This window comes from Solenopsis invicta, chromosome 4, assembly GCF_016802725.1.
Source record: "Solenopsis invicta isolate M01_SB chromosome 4, UNIL_Sinv_3.0, whole genome shotgun sequence".
Lineage (NCBI taxonomy): Eukaryota > Metazoa > Arthropoda > Insecta > Hymenoptera > Formicidae > Solenopsis > Solenopsis invicta.
This window is the reverse complement of record NC_052667.1, coordinates 25,102,098-25,122,986: the sequence shown is the minus strand read 5'-3', so window position 1 is coordinate 25,122,986 and position 20,889 is coordinate 25,102,098. Positions and strand designations below refer to the sequence as shown.

The 20,889-nt window shown below is 32.9% G+C and overlaps 2 protein-coding genes across 3 annotated transcripts in view; one reads left to right on the top strand and one right to left on the bottom strand.

Moving 5' to 3' along the window:
• The window catches only part of LOC105200144, a 153,826-nt gene that overhangs the window by 25,295 nt on the left and 107,642 nt on the right, over window positions 1–20,889 (bottom strand). The gene's annotated exons all lie outside the window — the stretch shown is intronic.
• Window positions 7,921–12,141, top strand: LOC105200164. Its single transcript, XM_026137528.2, has 3 exons — window positions 7,921–8,546; window positions 10,856–11,170; window positions 11,595–12,141. Exons 1-3 carry the CDS (start codon window positions 7,979–7,981, stop codon window positions 12,068–12,070), a joined length of 1,359 nt encoding a protein of 452 aa, XP_025993313.2. The 5' UTR covers window positions 7,921–7,978; the 3' UTR covers window positions 12,071–12,141.

Genomic DNA, 20,889 nt, shown 5'->3' with positions numbered 1-20,889 from the left:
AAGAATGTCGTACCATTACACTGGTGATAAAATCTGTATTAAAGATAAATGATGGGCCAACCTCTTATTAATAATACGTAATATGTTTCCCAGGTGTTCACCTGTTATCATGTCTATCCCCTGTATAATATATGACAAATTAATACGTTAAATAAATTATTAACGTTAATTTGGTATTCATGAGTCTAGTGTACCCAAATTTTTTTTTTTAATTAGGCGTCAAATCTTGAGATAGAATTATGAAAAAATTGTTTAAAACAAATGTTTCCTGAACCTTACATAATTTTAAATTACGTAATCAAAGTGCAACAAAATCATTCTGTTACGTCAACTTTGAACAAAAATACATTAATTTAATGTCGGATACGATTAGTTGAAGAAATTTTAGAACAAATACCAATTAGGATTAATAACATTTAAATAAATAAATAAATAAATACAATAATGTTATTATTATTATTTTAATATTATTTTTATTGTTATTTTTATTAATGTATATTTTATTTAAATTTGAAAGTTGCTTCCAATCTACACTGAAAAAAAATTAGTTAAAAAATTAAAATATTTAGTCCGATACGTTCAACTTAATATTCGATTGATTCAACAATTATTCAGTTGTACAAAAAAAGATATAATAGTTTATTCATGTTAACCATCAACATTTTTTTAATTAAAGATTAACTAAACTTAAACTAACTCAATATTTAGTTGAACGTATCGGACTAAATATTTTACATTTTCAATGAATTTTTTCAAATACTTTTTTATTAAACTTTTTCTCAGTGTAGCGGATTCTGTTTGCCTGGATCTGCTGAACTCGGAAAAGTTAGTATTATTCTGTCAAAGTGATGCGGCGCATTACGATTTTCGACGTCAACGTTGCTGCTCACTACTTTACGTAATCACACTCGGCGCACGGTGATTTCTCTTTCTATTCGCCGTGCATCATCGCGCCGCCTCGTTATCCTTGCGTTTCAATCTGGCGACGTCTGACAAAACCATTTCGCCGTGATGCACCGGCCGTTTTCCAATAACGACATCGCGCCTCCCAATTCGAGATGAGCAACATTTTGACCGCCCCCGCGAAGCTATCGAAAGCACTGTAGCAGAAATCTCTCCTTACCGTAACGACACTTTCCCGATTTCCAAGCCAATTTTTTTTCTTTTTTCCCCTCATTTTTTTTCAGTCGTCGCCTGAAATTCCAGACTCTCATTTCTCTCACCCTTTTGCGTTTTCCCCGCCCTATTTGCCAGGCTCTCCGACAACATTTTACCGCAGTGATATGCCGACCGTTAATTGGCAAGAATAATTAATTAACCGCTGCATGGGGGCAATATGGTAATGTAAATTGAGCAGCGGAGAAAGAGAAACGAAGAGGGAAAGAGATAAAGAGAAAGAGAAAATTAGTGCGTTGAAAATAGAATACAATAAATGAAATATGTGTATTTGTACGATTTGGAATTTAATTAAAATCTTTCATTTCTGCGATTTATAAGTCTAACGCGTAATATCGAGAGATATTGGTGCAGTGGCTATGCGCAGCGTGAGACCATCCTTTATATCTGAACGCGAACCGGCGAATTACAAGTACCCGAGATTATATCGAATCTCAATAATGGCTGAATCGATCAAGAAACTCAATACGTAATTACATACTTTTTTTTTAAAGCACCTATGTGTCTTCTTCAAAGCGATAGTTGATTAAAAACTATATTATTCAAAAACTAAATTAAATGAGGTAACAATTTGTTTTGTTACAGTATTTTTGATATTTACATTATTTTTTATAAAATATTTTCAATTTTATTTCTACGTTAAATAATTGCTGCAATTAATTTGCGCTTCTAGAATATCGAATGTGAGGAAATATAATACAAAAGCTAATCATAAATTAAGGAAAATCTAATAGTAAATCTTTATAGTAAATTTAAAAAATTAAAATTATTTTTGAAATATAAAGAAAAGGAGAAAAGTAAAATTGTCATAAAAATTAAACACATGAATACATTAACTTTTAAAATTTTGTCAACATGAATAAAAGTATGAAAAAATCAAAGATAAAGATTTTAGAATAAAAATGATATGCAAAGCACATAAATACAAGAATGTCTATATCGCAAAACTTAATTCTTACATCTATATATTATTCTTGAGCTTTATTTTTATTATTTATTGCGTAGTTTAGTGGCGAAATTCGTAGAGACAATACAGACATGCCTTTTTCTTATCATAAGAAGTGAAGTCAAAAACTAGAAAAAGAACGAATGATGTATTATTCTTGAAAACAAGCTCATCAATTCTTTGCGAAGAAAGCTCTTTTTTCCGAAAATACTCAAATTCAGTTCGACATTATTTTTCGGTATAACTGCCCGCGATTCACATAATTTACATTTCAAGTGAGTTCAGTGGATTAAGCAATTTTTTTAATTTTTTATATTTTATCCACCAGAGAAAAGCATAAAATATACTCTCTTTTTTTTGGAGTGAAATTTTTGGAGTGAAATTTCATATAAAAGAGAAAAGCATAAAATATACTCTCTTTTTTTTGGAGTGAAATTTTTGGAGTGAAATTTCATATAAAAGAGTGGAATTTCATTCTAAAAATGGGAAAATCCTGCCACTCTTTATCGAGACTGACAGGATTTTCACACTTTTAGAGTGGGATTCCACTCCAAAAAATTTAGAGAGTAGGAGACAAACAAAAAATCAGCAGAGAAGAATGTGACGAAAGAATCACAGTATCAGATTCGCGGCGGCTCAAATAAAAAGGCACATTTTTTAAACACCATGCGGGACGGTAATAAATATGAATACATAAGAATAAAAAGTAACAAAAAATAATTATAAATTAAGGAAATTCCTATTAATACAATTTAAAATAAAAAAATTTATTTAACAAATTATTTTACATAAGGTTTAAATTTAACTCTTTACTCTTTAAATCTTACAGAGTAAAAGGTCACTCTGAAAGAGTGAAAATTGAGCTTGCAATGTTCGAGTAAAGTTTTTTTTTTTCTAGTTTTTTCTTGTGAGATCACAGTATACCGATGTAATTATGCAAAGTATCTTGTAAGATCAAAGGATTCGAAGGCAGATTTCTGAGATTTTACGACGAACTCTGATATCAAGATATCAAGGCTTCGAATTATAAAAAGATAAAGTTATAATTATAATAATCATAAAACTTCAAAGTGTAGAACTCTGACGTAAATAATTGAAATTACAAGTCAAGCTGTTTTTTATGTGCTTAAAAGTTTTTTTCAATTATAATAATTATAAAAATTATTATCGATAATTACTAGATTAATTTTATCTAAGCACATAAAAACCAGCTTGTCTCATATACTCTTCTCTAAGAAATACGTCGTGTTGCATTTTTCTGGAATCATGCTTTGGAAATAAATCGTGACGGATGGAAAGCTGGATTGCTCGAGAAACGAGTCGCTATGCGTTATTGTTCCAGATATACGCATGAAATTTGCGAAGACAGATTACGAAGATAGATTACAAAGATTACTTCTAGGATGCATGGAGCTGCTTATACCAAAAGCTGCCGCGTAATAATTATAATAGCTTCGCAGTACCGTTCATCCGCCTCAAAATTATTATTGCTCATCTTTTACAGTGGAGAAATTATATTTATCTCACAAAGTATTACGTGAATATATATTTTAGCAAAGAAAACAATTTGCCGACGGCAAATAGAATAGGAGATATTGTATAAATATAATTACATTTGCACAATTAGGTTAATATAAAGTAAACGGCTGTAGTAAACAGATCATGACCAGTTACATCGCATTGTGTTATACCAGTGTTTCCCTGGATTCATGGTTTTGGGTTTAAAATTAAATTGAAACTATCGATATTCATTGTCGCTTCTATTTCTCACTTCATGGCTGTTGTCTCATTAACGCTCAGTCTCAGAGATGAGACTAGTCTGAGCTCGTTACAAATTTTTCTGATAAACTTGAATTTTTCAAAATCTCTCATGCGAAGTAATGCAGTAAATATTGGCAGACTCGATAATACTATTAATTATATATATTTTGTTTTGTGTCATATTATAATTGTAGTAAATTTATATATAAATATATATAAATATTAATAATATACAATTAATATATGGTTAAAATAATAATTGAAAAATAACTTAATTTTTAGTTTAATTAGTTTTAAATTAAAAGTAACTTTATTGTTTAATTTTTAACTTTTTAACTACCTAACACCTTGGACGAGACATTCCAATTTCAAGCCCAAAACTAGAAATCCTGGACATCACCATATGAAGAATCGATTTTAAACGAGCGAAATTGGTTGCGAGCGGCCCTTCGGTCCGAAAAACAAATCGCGGATATCTTCGATCGGGCAGACGGACTCGGGAAGGGAACAGGCGATATGAATGGCTACCCCTGCCAAATGGAAGCTCAGCGGCGCCGATCTCGACGTGACCAAGCGGACCGTGGAGAACGCGGAGAGCCGTGCGCGACTTCAGATAAAGACCAGCGCGTCGAATCTGTCCCGCGGAAATAACCGGCAGTATGCACAAGCCCTACATCGCCAGGCGGACGAGCTTTGCCAGCGGTGAGGCAATCAATACCTGTTAACGATATTAAGTGTTGGATGGCATTAATTGCACGTCGCGCTTCATATTTCATGACTTTTGGATTAGCTCGGCTAATTTGACGCGAGCGTGACGCCAGTCTCTCGAGGATCCGCGTTGAATAATTCCGGAATCGATCGCGGTTTTCGAGGTTACATCAAAAGCGCATTAACCTCTCGTTTTGTTTTCCCTTTCCCCCCCCTTTTCCGGTGTCGAGGCGGTTCTAAGCACCGGCCAGTTTCTTAATAATACTTTCGCTTCTGGCAAGATTTACGCGCGGCCGTATTGAATACGCGCCCGTAACAATGAGGGAGAAAGAACTATTGTGCTGCATTGACGTCCTGTAATTTTCAACTGGAAATTGGATCCGCACACGTGATTGTGTAGAAGTGATCATGGTATATTCCTATTAACTTAGTTACGTCAGAAGTGTCAATATTTTATACGGATATAGATTGATCGATACGTATGAGCGATGAAAAAAAATTTCTATGCGGAAAGAAAGCTTTTTGTCTTAAATAGATTTTCGTCTGTAAACCGAATGAGGAAACCAACTCTGCTTAAGTCTCTTTATTACAATTGTTGCTCAATCGTCTCTCAATTGCATTTTTATCTCAAGTATTTTAATATCATGTAGTTTAATGCAATAAATTGATAATTGCGACGGATTTAATCCCATTGATATTTCCAACAGAAATATTTTCGTTAATCTTCGTGAATTTATCTGATATTGCGGCTAGGCGAATTTTTGCCGGCGATAAAGTGCGGCGTGACTTTGCCGCAACGATTATTCAAAATTTAGGGCTCGTTACAGTAACCTATCATTACTGTCGCTGAAGCATTTTGGTACTTGAGAAAAATGGGTTATAGGGAATATCGGAAATGTTGCCAATACGTCTCGTTTCCCTGAAAGAACATTCGACGGGAATATCGCTTTACAAACAACCGCGTGTTTAGCTTTTGCGGATAGCCATGAGCGTTTTAATTCTACAAATAGATTTCCTCTCTCCTCGATTAAAAAGAAAAAAAAACCTCGAACACAGCCCGCGGCTTAACGGCTCCTGTCAATAAGGCGGCAGATATTTTTTTTAGAATTTTACAGCTATAACGTTAAATGCTTATAAGTTATCAAGCCACACTTTTACCAAAAAATTTCTGAATAAGTGCATAAATAAATGTCAAAGTAATTTGTCAAATTACTAAATGTATCTATAGAATCAACTATTTTATACTTTGTATGGGCAAAATAATATGAACACTTAGAAAATACCCTATCTGTTTAATTGTAAAGAAAATTTACTATTTGCCTTTAATATAGATTTTATCCTTATTGAAATAAAGTCACGTACAATGCTTGATTGGTTACCGATGAAATGTTGCACCATTCTTTCAGCAGAACATCTTTCAATTGATAATATAAGTAATATAAATAATCAGTTAAATTATATAAGTGACGTTGGATGAAGAAATTTACTTTTCACCCCGTTTTCGAAAATTGCCCTCTGCTCTTTCGAACTTTAATAATTTTTTCGAAAGTTAACTACCTGACTTAAATTATCGAGTCATTGTGAGGAGGTTTCGAAGGGTAGAGTTTCAAAAAGCAGTTTTTCTTCTTCGATATCTCTTAAACATTATTGAATATCTTTTAAAAGTTGTTTTGCACTGATGAATAATTAAGCGTCGTAGGACTTTATTCTAAACAAGGATAAAATCTGTATCAGAGAAATGATGAGTCAACTCCTTATTAATAAAACAAGTCGTGTATCTTTTAGGGGCTTACATTATTTTGTCTGTCCCCTGTATTTATAACATATTTATATCAAAGAATAATTATTAAATCTTTCTTTGATGAAATTATATTTATCAACGACGCAATAATTGCTCAATAATATTTTAAATATTTAAACATTTTATCAAATTCCTTCTGCGCGAGGGATTAATGATAAAAGCTTAATGACTAATGAATAATTAACGAGTATCGAAAAATTTAATGCAAGCAATACAAATAATATAAACCGCACAGTGGCGAGTACGAGTCGGCATTGGTGTTGTATCATCGAGCAGCTATTGTGTGTCCGCATGACAGCAGCCACAGTGTGGCGGCGCGACGTATCACGGCCACGATAAGCTCGTGGAATAATTCAGAGAAAAATTCGGCGAGGGGTGATGCGATTTCGAGGGTGACTTCGAGTCACGCGAGCATGACGTTCAAAGCGCGTGATACTTCGAGATCTTTTGACAATCTGTCGGTTATCCCCGATGTTTTCAAGTAAGCATGGATCGAACTCGTTTATATTTATTGTAATCGTCTCACGTAGCATGTAATATTACGTAAATATTGCAGTAATATTGCAGTATACCAGAAATATTACATATATTACGATAAAATCAATATTGCAGAAATATTACTGGATATATTACACATTTATAAATTAAATTAAAATATTACAGTAACATTGTTGCAATATAATATCTTAAGTATCAAGGTAATATTAGATGACGTTTTGATTATGCCTTATTGATATTAACGATGTCATTAAGACGTTATTAAGATATCGCAAAATTGTACGTATATATAATATAAGTTAAAGACAATTATGTAATACCCGTTTTAATATTAACATTATTTTAATATAAATGTTTATATCAATAGTTTTAATTTATACATATACATAATATTATTTATTGTGTTAACTAATTATACGAATGTTATTTTTTTAATATTACATGTAGCAATTCTTAAAATGATATTCAGAATAACAATCCAATAAAAATAATATTATTATAACAATTTATTTAATTTTTAACAATATTATAGAAATATTACCTAATATTACAGTAATGCAACTGATGTTATCATAATATTATTGTGACATCTTAGTAATATTTCAGCAACAATTCTATTGTGTTTTATATAATAATAATAATATTGTAATGAAAAAATAATATTGTTGTAATATCACTGCGATGTTACTATGTGCTATATGGGGTATTCTAAAAATTATTTTAGTTCTAAATATTTATCTACAAATATTTTAAAGAAGCAAATTTTAATTATTTCTTAATCTTTCGGCCTTTAAGATAAAATATCATGACGATTACATCTTTTCAGATATAAAATTAGAATTAAAATTGAAGTTGAAAAAAAATAAACTTTCTTTCGTTTTAAGCAAACGATGAAGCAACGCTGTTTACATCTTGGAAATTTAGTTCGATGTAAAATTTTCATTTTTGATAAGTTAATGTTAATGAATGGAATATTATTAAACGTCTCGGGTCAAAGATTAATTTTCTCCCTCTTCAGACATCTCGACAGCTGCAAGAAAACTTGCCACAAAATTTCTCTCGCGCCAGAACCGTTGACAGCCAAACTAATGCGATCCAGGACGATGTTGAAACACGTCAATAGTCGCGCGAATGGCATGCTGAAGAATTTGAAAGTTAATTTCAAGGCAGGAAAGCTGAAGACCTCCCTGAGGCTCGCCGAGGATCTGCTGACGTTATCTTCCGGCATGGAGGATTCACGTCGACACGGAATAACGGCACATCGGTACTTGTCTCTGATCCACACGGCATTGAGAAGGCACGATCGAGCGTGCAGCAATGTCGCCATGATGGTGCGGCTGTCGAAGAGCACCAACGACGTCGTACTGCTGTCGCAAGCTCTCGTGACCCTGGCCGAGGTGCATCTCAGCTTCGGACATCTGGAAGCCGCCGCGCGCGCTTTGGAAAACCTGTCGGCCCATGTCGACCATCCGGTACCGCGTGCCTGGGTGCATCACGAAATTGGACGCTGCCATTTAGAGACGGGGAAGTACGTGAAGGCGTTGCGCAAGGCGACGCAGTGTCGGGAGTGCGCGGAGGAGGCGAGCTCGAAGAAGTGGACCTTCCACGCCGACCTGCTGCGGGCGCAGTGCCTGGCGATGCTGGGTCGTTTCGCCGGTGATGACTCTATTTCTCAAACTGTCGTTCCAAGTCTTTCCAGCAGCATCCCTTTCTTCCTCCTTGCCCAATTTCTTAGTCGAACGAGTCCTCTTGCGCGAACAAACTTGCGACGCGTTGCTGCTAGAATTGCTGCCACATATCTCTCTCTCTTTTTTTATTAAAATTTTAGCAAGTTTTTCGAAACTAACTTCCAGCCTTCAAAATTTTTCCAAGATATCACATCGTGACCTTTCGTCATTTTTATTTTACTGGAAAAAGAATGCAAAATTTTCTGCAATTTTTACGTTTTATCTGAACCACTCGAAAAAAAATGTATCTTGTAAAATGGTTACATCAGAATTGTGTGACTGAGTAAAAAAGGAAACAGGAAAGGAAAGAGGAGCAGAGTGAAAAATATAATACTTTTCTCTGACGTACGCGCTGACGTTTTTATCACGAGAAATTTTCATTTTACTGTGTGTCTGTGAGGAAGTGTCAAAATGTAGACCACGGTTGAAATATTTATAAACAACTGAGATATGACAAAATAGCAAAAAAAAATGTTACAGTAAAAAACGAAATAGCTGTTCTAAGAGATATGAAAAGAAATTAATACATATACAAGTAATACATAGGAGATAGTTGTTGAATACGTACAGATCGCCTAAATCGTACCTCATAAATTTCTTTCATAATTTTACTTTATATAAGCAACATTTAGCAACATAATGATAAAAATGAAGTAAATCTGAAGTAAATGAGAAATGAGACTAATATAGATGAAGATTCAATAGGTTTCATTTTGTTTTACACATGCTAACAACACTTTAAAAGCTTAGATATAATGTTGTTAACTTTTACTCAATTTATGTTTATGATAATGTAATCATGCAATTTGTTAGTGAATTTTGTATTTTCATAAAAGAAATTCATTGTTCATTGAATATTTTATATTTGTTATATAGACGTATTTGCAGTTATTATGGAGGTTAATATTTTTATAAACTCTATCAAATTTCCTAAATTGTACCACCACAAATTTTATTACGACAAATGATATTAATGCAAGATTGATAAAAGATTAATAATTGATATGAAAAAAATATGTCAATTATAAACATAAAATTCAAGCCAGTTTTATTTCGTTGCCCTTTGCTCTTCTTTATTTATTACTTATTATATATTTCTTCATTTTCCGATAAATTATTAATAAAATAAGTATTAGTTAACGAATCCTTGTATTTTCAATTATTTTATCTCTTAAATTCGAACTTTTAACGCATTGTTGTTTAAGGAATTTATAAATACGATTTAAATCTGTTATTTAAATTCTAAATCGTATCTATCGCAGCATGTTGCTAAAAGGCTTATTATAAAGTAATTTGTTATTGGGAAGAATAAACACTGTAGTAAGTGCTTGTAACATTAAGCTATAATTTCCAGCGTTTATTTGCATATAAATCAGTAACAAATGCAAAGTAGCTTAAAAATGATTAGGCAATTTTCATGCATTTTCGGCAACTCTCCTCTTATCTTGAAACTTTTTTTAAAGTTTAATACCTTGGCTAAAAGTATTAGGCAACTATATTTTTTCATTTATCTAGAATTCATTTATCTATATTATTGTTCATTAATAAATAATTATCGTATTTCAAGAATCTTTAAATTTATGTATAACACGTGTAATCAAATGAAAATAATACAGATAAAAGAATTTTAGATAAATGTGTGTGTGTATGTGTGTGTTTAAAAAGAAAGTGTTTAATCAGAGTTAAGTAGTAACTAATTAAAAAGTTAAAAGTTAAATAATAAATTTAAAAAGTTTTTAAATACTTAAATATTTAAAGTTTTTCAGTATTTAAATAACTTTTAACTTCACTTAGTTATTATTAGGTGATTTAATTTTTAACTTTAACTAGTTACTTTTGATACACATAAACATTAAGCTATTAACCTTTTTCCTAAGTTAAAAATTTTTAACGCTTACGCATTTAATATAAATAATGCTTTTCAACGTTAACTTTTAATTGAATTTTATTAGTCAGTTTTTTGTTCACATATATTTTTAACGTAACTAAATTAATTTTGTAAGCCATTAACTGTAACTTAATTTATTTAAACAAATATATTAACTAAGCCAACTCTGTACTTAATACTTGTAGCCAAAGCTATATTTCAATAATACATAATCACTTTACTAAAAAAAATTACGTAGCCATAAGAAACGCAAGACCCGTTCGGCGCTTGAGTGGGATCGTTCGGATAAAATTGTGGAAAAAAAGTTCAATATACGAGCGTTCGTAAGCTGAATTCTGTTTCGCACACAGAGGCCCTCGAGAAGCTACGAATCGCCGCGAAGATCAGCGAGGAGGAGGGTGACACACCAATGCTGTCTTACATTCGAGATCTAATCGAACAGCTGAATCGTGCTCTACGCGAAGTCACGTTCGCCGAGGATCGATGCTCCAGAAGTATTCCTCGAAGGTTATCGCCGCGTCGCGAAGAGCCAGGATTATCCAGGGAGGAAGACGAGGCGATAACAAGTTCGGGAATTACGAGAATGACGCCCGGCTACGGCGCTTTAACGCCGTCATTCTACTCCGACTGTCCGGAGGACGGTATTCTCGATCGGCGCGAGATAGGTATTAGTCGCGGGAGATTTATCGAGGGAATACTAAACCTTTTGTATCCGTCGTAAAATTTAAAAATATTGTTTGAAAAAGCGATCCGCGAGTAAATTTGAATGAGGTTGTTTTTAAAAAGTAACGTGTACATCCAGCGAACTGAAAAGCTCCCGGAAAAATCAGCTTATTTGAAGAATCATGAAAGATATTGAATTCTATTTTTCGAGCGTAAGCTGATCTTGCCGCCATGTAAAATTCCTTATTATTGTACGCGAGACTAAAATAACCATAATAATTTTATCTTTTATTATTCATTTAATTTTTATTTATTTATTTTCATTATTTATTATCAATTTTTTATTTGTTTATTATGATTACGTTCCCATTCAAATACGTTTATTTAAATAAAAGCTTGAAATTTTAATCCACGGTATTAATGCAGAGTCGAACTCGAGTTCGCTGGACAGTGCCGCATCCTGCAGAAGCAAAAGGACCAACTTGACATACGTGATCGACTCTCGCACGGACATTTCGCACAGAAGCAAGCTCGACGGAATGAGGATATGCGACGACGAACTTTTGTCACGCGACTCGCACACGACGTTCCGAACGTGTTGCAAAGAGTCCGGGCACTTCATCGACGAAGACAAAGGGTCGGTCTGTTTAAAACAGCGAATCGGAACGTGCTCCAGTAATGACGGCACGAGCGTCGGACAAGCTGAACGCGAGGCATTCAGGATTTCGAGATCCTGCGAGGATAGACGGTGTAACTTTGACACCGTTATTGGCAGGGTACGTAACGACGCCGCCGCTGAAATGTCACACGATCATTCGTCACTCGACGAAACGGAAAAATCGGACAATGAGGACGAGTTCTTCGTTCGTGGAGCGTTTTCCAATTTCGAAGTATCTACCTAAAGCTATACTCGCTGAAACTCGAGGAAGGGTGTTTGAAATTACGCTCTACAATGAAATTGTTATGAAAAATCAAAGGGGTATGTTACACTCACACACTCACACACGACAAAGTATTTTGAATTTTTCTTCACTCCTTTCAGACGCATCGATTATGAAATGGAGAACGAGCCCAGCAAACACATATGTTACTGTTATATAACATATACGTAAATGTAACGATTTTGCATCTATGTCATGTAGTAGGTATTTTTGTGATTTTCTTCAAGTGCAATAATAAATCGCAGATGGAACAAAAACACAATTTGTGAATTGCCTACACAGAAAAAAATTAGTATCAAATTAAGTAATTAGTATCAAATCAATATTTCATTCCCAGCAAACACAAAGTTACAATTATATAAATGTTAGTTGTAATCTTCCACTCAACAATGTAACTGTTATATAACGAGTATGTTATATAACAATTATATTAAAGTGAGAAATTACAATTAACATTTATATAATTGTAATTTATAATTTATAGTTTTTGTGTTTTTGCGTTTGTTTCATATATAAGTAAGAATATAAAATCTTCTTGGAAGAATTTATAATCTTAAATAGACGTATTATAATTAGCCTGCATGAAGAAATTTTGTTTCTTCATATGAGCAAATGAAGATTTTGTTTTACAAAAATTTTATATTTTTGCTTACACATGAAATAATGGATTGTAGATTTAATACTGATTTTTTTTCTTTATTAATAAATTATAAATGCTCCCTTTAAAAATTGCTGGTATATCATCGAAGAAGTACAGTTGAAGAAATTCTTCAATAGTATACCAGTATATTTTTTTCTTTTTGTAAATTTTTTCGTAAGGGTCACGTTACACTCGTTTTTTGTCTGATATTATCCAAATTGTTAAAAATCGGCAGCAGAATTGAATGTAATGATAACAGAAGCAAATTTCATGCAGGCGCGTTAAAAAACATTTAATGTTGTTAAAAATGCACTAAATATGCACATACTTTTCAGTTATAAGTACATTAAATTTAATGTACTTCGAATTTAATGTTTAACTTAAAAATATATTGAATTTCATGACGTTTTTAACAATGCACAAACCGCGTCTGATTGCATAGCTACTATCCAATGTGCATCAGTCACTTTATTTGCTCATTCGAGATGTATATGCAAATGTGCGTGTGCAAATTGTGCCAAATAAAGCGCCGGGCGACCCTGGTTGCCCTATTAATGAGAGCGCGCATAATTACTTCTTTCCACTATTTGTACCTCAAAATGTGAAGTTGAAACAGTGATACAACGCGATGAACAATCTCGTACCATTTACCATTCAATTATTCATAATTGAATAATGGCTCCGTTTCTTTTTATCTTTTTTTGAGCTAATTTAATATTGCAAAATCTGTTCAACCTCCTTTTTGTTAAAAAAAAAGTAATTGACTATTCTGCGCTAGTTTAAACTGAATTTTCATTAAATTTGCAAATAATGGAAAAAATTAATTAATATTCTTGTGATAATCATGGAATAACATTATAAATATGTTACTGGTATTTCTACAAAGGGAACGTTCTTTTCTTAAAAGTTATCTTCAAAATTATGATATATATTTTTGCAGATTTAATTTCCTATTTTTAATATACTTTTTTTAACATAGAAAAAAAATAGAATTCTGGTCAAAAGTACAACACCTATGATCAATATACTCAAAAAATGCGCATAAAAAAGGAATCAAGGTATTTTTATACTTTTATTTTAATAAGCAGTTTATAAAACTGAAAAATATATTTAATAACTGATGTGAAAATATTATTAAATACTCCGCTTCGACCGAGAAATGTTCGAACTTTCTTTTATTTATTATGTTATTCACACGGTCTAATATCCAACTTTTTACTTTATACATATTATACTTTTAACATTTTTTAATATTATATAAAGTTTTATGTACAGAATGTGAAAAGTAACTGGAGCAAACTAAAATAATATCAGAACAATAGAACAATTCCATGTTAAAAATTTTATCTCAAAAATAAAATGTTCTTATAATATCTTCTTCAAAACTCTAAACCTTGTCTTTCACCTTTATCTAATCTTCACTTTTTCTTTTTTAAGATGCAATATTTGTTATTGGTCAAGTTAGAACATTTGTTTTGTTTATATTAACATAAAAAAAAAATGAACCCAATAATATAATTTAATTTTGCTAGTTCCGACGATAGAGAGAAGTGTTTCGAATGTATAAGTAAAAGACAAAATTAATTGGTTCATTAGTTTGTCTGAAATTGTGGTCATCAGTTGGAAAAACATAGATTCGAGCAATATGCGTTTAAAACTTTGAGTACAATTTACTCGTATATTTTTAGTACTTACGTAAGTGTCATTCTAATAAACAATTCCAAGCCATATAATATAAGCCTGGAACTACTGATTGAAATGATACTTACGTAAGTAAGTAACTAAAATATACGAGTAAATTGTATTCAAAACATTAAACGCATTTTTCTCGAAACTATGTTTTTCAAACCATTGACCATGATTTCAGACAAACTAATGAACCGATTGAATTTGCCTTTTACCAATATATTCGAAACACTTCTTTTTATCGTTGAAACTAGCGAAATTAAATTATATTACTGGGTTCATTTTTTTTACGTTAAACTTTAAAAATTTTGAGTAATTTTTTAAAATTTATTTTTACATACACAATAATTATTTTAAAAATAGTACGATTTTAATAATTTTGATTCCGATGATAACCAAACGTCCGTAGATTAAAAATCTTTTTCTATTTGTTGTCTAAGATAACTGTGTCAAGATTTTATGGTCACCATGAGACGATGCGCGCTCGGGCACGTCGCGTGAACAATACTATAATTATTGCAATTTTCATTATTTTTACTTGGAAAAATTCCTGATTAACAATAAAATATAAAGAAATATATGTGCAAAATTTCAAATCAATCGTTCATATAGTTTTTGTAAAGCAATTCATAGAAATAGCCTTTTTCAACCCTCCAAAGAGTCCTGTTTCCTTAAGAAGATTCCTTAAATTGCTTACTTTGTACATATTTAAACAATAAATAATTTTTCATAGCATAGCTTTATTTATTGTTAAAATTACATATAAAGCACTTTGAATAATCAAACTGTAAGTAATATATTTTTACTTTTGCAAAATATTCAATAGATATTTTCACAGAGTAATATGGTTAAAAGTACAACGGGTCAAAGGAACATCTTATCCCACAAATACCATAATTTTCAGAAAAAATTTCTTTTACGTATGCATCTGTATTAAAATTATAAAAGAAATTTTGTTGTACATTCGAGCAAAGTCATACAAAAAACATTATTCGAAAAACGCAATCACTCGAATTGGTTGTGTGCCTCAAAGTGTACGAAATTCTAAAAAGTTAGCTTACGTAAAATCATTGTGCGTTTCGATAAATAAACCGGCATGATGTCGCGCGTAAACGAATGAGTTTATTCAAACGCGGTTATCGCGCTCGCGAGGCTACGTGTGGGTACACCCCGCTAAAACTCAATCGAATTCGGTGTCAAAGGGTGAAGCGGTGTGGAAGGTATCAGCATCGAAGAGCAATACACGCGCGTAGGTGGTGACAGCTCGCTTGTGCGGCATGTAAAATATGAAAGAACGGCAGAAAAATACGGCTAGGGACGAGGAGGGGAGGGAGGAGGGCGCGAGGTTCTAAAAGCTACCTGTTGAGCTGTCTACGTGTTCTCGGCAGGCCTCTTTGTCGAGCTGCCAAGATGGTGAAGAAAATAAGTCGGGGCACGCGAGAGTTTGCAATATGCGAAACCGCCATTGCGACCACGGCTGAAAGGGTACATACAAGGTACAAGTTGCGGCTGAAAGTACAAATTTCGAGAAACCACGTAATGAGCTAATTATATTCAAGTGAGATCGTCGGAGTTAAATTTAGTTACGCCATGTGAAAACAAAGTTTTAACACACAAACACACACATACACTCACGCGCGCGCGATTTTTATCGCATAGAAATACCGTAATTAGCGCGGCGCAAAAACGCAATAATCTCTAACTCAATAAAATTATACTCCTAAAAAGTTAGTAAAATGAAATAAAGTATTGTGTGAAGAAAAAAAATTTATAAAATTAAATCGTAGAATTAAGCAAACACGAACTGGACGTTGTAATTGTATTATAAACTGTAACGAAATTGTAAGAGAACGTATAATTAACTACAAATAACTGTAACCAAAATAATGCAGACGAAAATCTAGGACACATTGCACACTCTCCTCGCTTGTGCAAAGCTGCATTTCTGTCTCTCGAAAAATGGGATAAAAGGCAGGCACGACAGTCCGCTCGACTTCTGCATAGACAAGGAATTCTCTCATTGTTATTCAATTCGCACGCGTTGTGCAGGTAGAAACATCTCGGTCTTCGCGCGATTCATTCTGACTAGCCGAGTGGAAGAAAAAAAAAACCCGACACTGGGTCGTATGAACAAAACGGTGCAACCACTGTTGCTTTTACTTTATCGCAGGGACTGCTGATAAAAGTGCAAATAAACGTGGAGCATTTGTTCAGAGCCTTGCCTTTAAGAAAATTAAAGCGGACGCTCCTGTGCAAGAGGTAACAAGTTGTAACAAATGTTTTAGAAACATGCGCGGCGCGGCGTAGCGAAAGGAAGCATTTAGGGGAAGGTTGCCAAAATCGCACAGCAAATTGCAGCTTTTCACGTAAAGACTTGCAATTACACAGAAATTATGAAGAATATTTTTAAATTATCTTTCCATTATAATAGAGCACAATATTTTCACGGGGAAAAATAATTCGCTAGCAAATTTTATGCTGCTGTAACAAAATCTGTCAGTTATTACATAGACAGTAAAGAGATTAGTTGGAGTACTAGTTGATTTTTATTAAATGTGAATTTGCTAAAATTACAAATTATTTTAACGTAAGAACACATTTATTGAATCATGATGTTTGTATGACTAATAGTAGTATTTCTGTTCTAATAAAAATATTTGCTCTCAAAAATACAGCAAATTAACCTAATTATAAAGAAAAATACACTCAGCAATTTTTTTTATTTTAGCAACAAAACAGATTCTGATCAACTAACGAATAATTTTTTTAAATAAATTGGATTATCTAAATATTGCCACTGGCATTATAAATATACAATCGACAATTTTGCTATTATAGCAAAATTATTTTTTTCCGTGTTCCCTTTCTTGTGTAATTTTTTAAATTATTTTTTGCATTATTATTATATAATTTTTAAAATAAGGAAATTTGATAAGCGAGCGATGCAATTTAGGAAACTAAACTACAGGTTGCTATAAAAGCGCAGTGGTATTCTGCTCTGTTCACGGAGTCTGGTTCGTTCTATTCTACATAAATCTTCATTCCCATAAAGTCGCAAATGTTTTTCTTACAGAAGCACCGTATTTCCTTTCTATTTCATTCGATCTTACTTAACAGCTTCTATTACTCCTCGAAAGTACGATTCAAAGAGATTCTGGAGATATCGTATTTCCTTTTTACGCACGCTTTCCGTATTCTCTTCTGGTACTTTACGTTCGCTGTGAAAAAACAATTATCTATATCACGACAGCACCGAATTTGTGAGCTAGGCAACGATTAGAAGATTAGTAAAACTTTTGTTTATTTAATCTTTTCGTAAAACTTTGTTTATCTAATCTACAAGAAAGAGCAAAGGAAAAACTTTATTAATCTAATTTAGTATTGTAATCATTGCAAGTTGTCAAAATCTAAGCTATTTATCCTAATTTTTCTGAGATTCAGAAATAAAAAATGCATCGAAAAACAATTACAATATCATTCGAATTTTCTGCACTGACAATGAGAAAAAAAAGTTGTCAACTTGGCTAAATTTTTCCACTCGATTAAATTGTTTTAGTTCAAGTATTTATGTAGTTCACTTACCTTATCAGCAGACAATGTTTTTTTAAATGTTTTTTAAATATTTAAAAAATATTGTTTTCTGATAGAGTAAATACATAAAATATTGAACTTGAGCATAAATATTTAAACTAAAGAAATTTAATCAAGTTTAAAAACTCACTGTCAGTCGTGTTAACAACTTTTTTTTTCTCAGTGTACAGACGTAAATAACAAATTTTTGCTATGCTTAATGTCTCGAGTGTAATGAAGCATCTCGTGGCAGACTATACAGTGTTCAAATAAACTCATGAAAAAACTGTACAAATATAGGGGTTGAATTTTTAGGTGGTGCCATTTATGAGCCTGTGCGAGTTTGGGGCAGCCTCTCCCTGCAAGCTTGAACGTGACGAAAGTATTTGACGTTGATAGCTTTGTAAAAAAAAGAAAGGCAGAGGATTATTCGCAGAGTTTTGTCTCGTACCTTTATCTCGAAACAAATGCATTCACCTTTATCTCTTTTTCCTCTCTCTACCGAGAGGAAACTTCCGTCTTCCTTACAATGACCCACTGTGTAAAATCGGATTCTGTCGTCCCTCGTCGCGCCCGAACGCGCGCAACTCCCCGCAGGGGAGACGTATCGACCGGAAGCTCAACAAAATAGTTTCGTTAAAACAACCCCGCTCGGGAGTGTCGACAAATTAGTCGAGAATGGCAATTCTCAAAAGGGTTCCCATTTCCCCGCTCATCCCACCAATTCGCCCGCTAAATTCAATGCCGTACAATAAATCCCCCATTAACCTCCGCCGGATTTTATTTTAAGCACCGACACGTGTGGCCGCTTAGGCTGACCAGTGTTCTCCGGGCCGGATTTAATCAAATGATTTTTCTTCTCTCCCTCGCAACGAGCTTAGTCCCAGCGTGAGCCCCGGCAACGGGGAATCATTTCGCTCGAAAAGGAGCGACCTTCCGGCTTCATTTCGCGAGTGCGGTTAAAACCATCTCTTCAACTTTAACTCGCGGGTCGGGAATGTGCGCCTTCTCTCGCGCGGCGCGTGTTGTGCCTGAGATTTTCCGAGTTTCTTGTTAACTCGTTCAGACGGAATTTAATCGTGTCCTTAGAGAACAATAAACGTATATTACTTTGAACGCGCGAAAGGAAGTTATCAGGTCTTGCTAAAAATAACAGCGGCACAAAGTCTGCATCGAAATTCGTTCATGTACAACACCGAAGGATTGCAGACACAATGCATAAATCTTACGTTGAATATTATAATGTTGCATGCAAGTTGCGAAATGTTTCTGCTATGTTACTTCAAGTTTGCGGCAACGTTGAAACGTCAACTCTTAGAAATATCGTGATGTAAGTCTGCAGTAATGCATCTGTATTTGTTATATTGAAACGCTACAAATATGCAGTATGTTTCAAATTCAATAGATAAACTTTGAAAAGATATAAATGCAAGAGATATGAGGAAAAACTCGTTGCATTGTATAAGTTATAAGTTCACAATTTTTTTGCATCCAAAACTTGGACGAAAAAAATTATGAATTTACGCAACTGCAAAAAGTCTCTTCTCATTTTGTTATTTAATTTTTATACAGGATCGGAAATGATGACGTAATATTCTGTTATGTAAAAAAAATTAACATTTCTATTTTATTTTATTTTTTTAATAAAGTGTCAATAATATTAATATTATTAATATGTCGACTTTGGGGAAAAGTATGTACACAAATGTCTTCTCAATCGAAGGTACATGCATATCGGAGCATATGCCACGCGCGTTTTAATGCATACATATCCTGAAAATTTTATAACCTTTCTACAACATTGTTGGAATATTTCGGCGAAATATTGATATTAACAATGTTGCAACCTGAGAAAAAATGTTTTATATGTAATTATATGTAAATTATATACAGGGTGTTCATTAATGGTTGTCCCCACGTTTTACCATAGGAGCATGCATTTGTTATTTTTAATATAATGTGTTAGAAATACATATCCGTCGCTAAATCATGCTGCTATGGTAAAAAATGGGTACAACCATTAATAAACACCCTATATATATATATATATATATATATAAATATATATATATATATATAAATTTTTTCCCGGATTAGATATGTTCATATATAATTGTACGTAATTATATATAATTATATATGATAATATACGAAAAATTTTTTCTCGAGAATGTTTCTAAAATATTACTGGAAGGTTCAGTGCTGTATGGGTCTCTTCACAAATTAAATGGAATGCCTTTTTCCCCCCTCAGCCATATTCACATTTTGTCGGTATGCAGCACTGAGTGTATTCCACACGCAAGATTGATATAGAGGGTATAGCTATAACATACTATTGATAACCAGAGCTATATAAATGGAATCTTGACAGAGAGAGAGAGAGAGAGAGAGAGTTATGAAAATTTTATATTATATACTAAAATTCTTGTCGTCGCTTATTTTTATTCCGACTTATCGTAAGGCGAGTTCCTACGTTGTCGCGCCGTTCCTACATCAACCATATTTCATTGTCAAGATATCGAAATGTACACGGTCAATACTATTTTTGCCATTGGGTTCCGTTACCACCGCATGAATTACGGCTGTAATTCGGATATACTTGGGTATATATGTAACAAGTTTTCTTATATGTTTCTGGAGTGTTTTAGACACGTTCGATTATTTGACAGGAACGAAATAAAAAGGAATAAATAAAGATTGCTATTTTTGAAAGCTTTTGATATTTTTCTAGAATACAACATTGGATTATAATATTCTTTATCACGTAGTTAACAAATCAGAATCTAAATAAAATAATGGTAAATAATGTATTGAACAAATACTTGAATAACGCGAAAATAAAATAATAACATAATGAACTATTGCTACAATTCAGGTACAGTTG

Coding starts and splice junctions, on each gene's coding strand:
- LOC105200164 (XM_026137528.2), top strand. CDS start 7,979: ATGCGATCCAGGACGATGTTGAAACACGTCAATAGTCGCGCGAATGGC. Junction 8,547..10,855: donor GATGCTGGGTCGTTTCGCCG/GTGATGACTCTA, acceptor TTTCGCACACAG/AGGCCCTCGAGAAGCTACGA. Junction 11,171..11,594: donor TCTCGATCGGCGCGAGATAG/GTATTAGTCGCG, acceptor GTATTAATGCAG/AGTCGAACTCGAGTTCGCTG.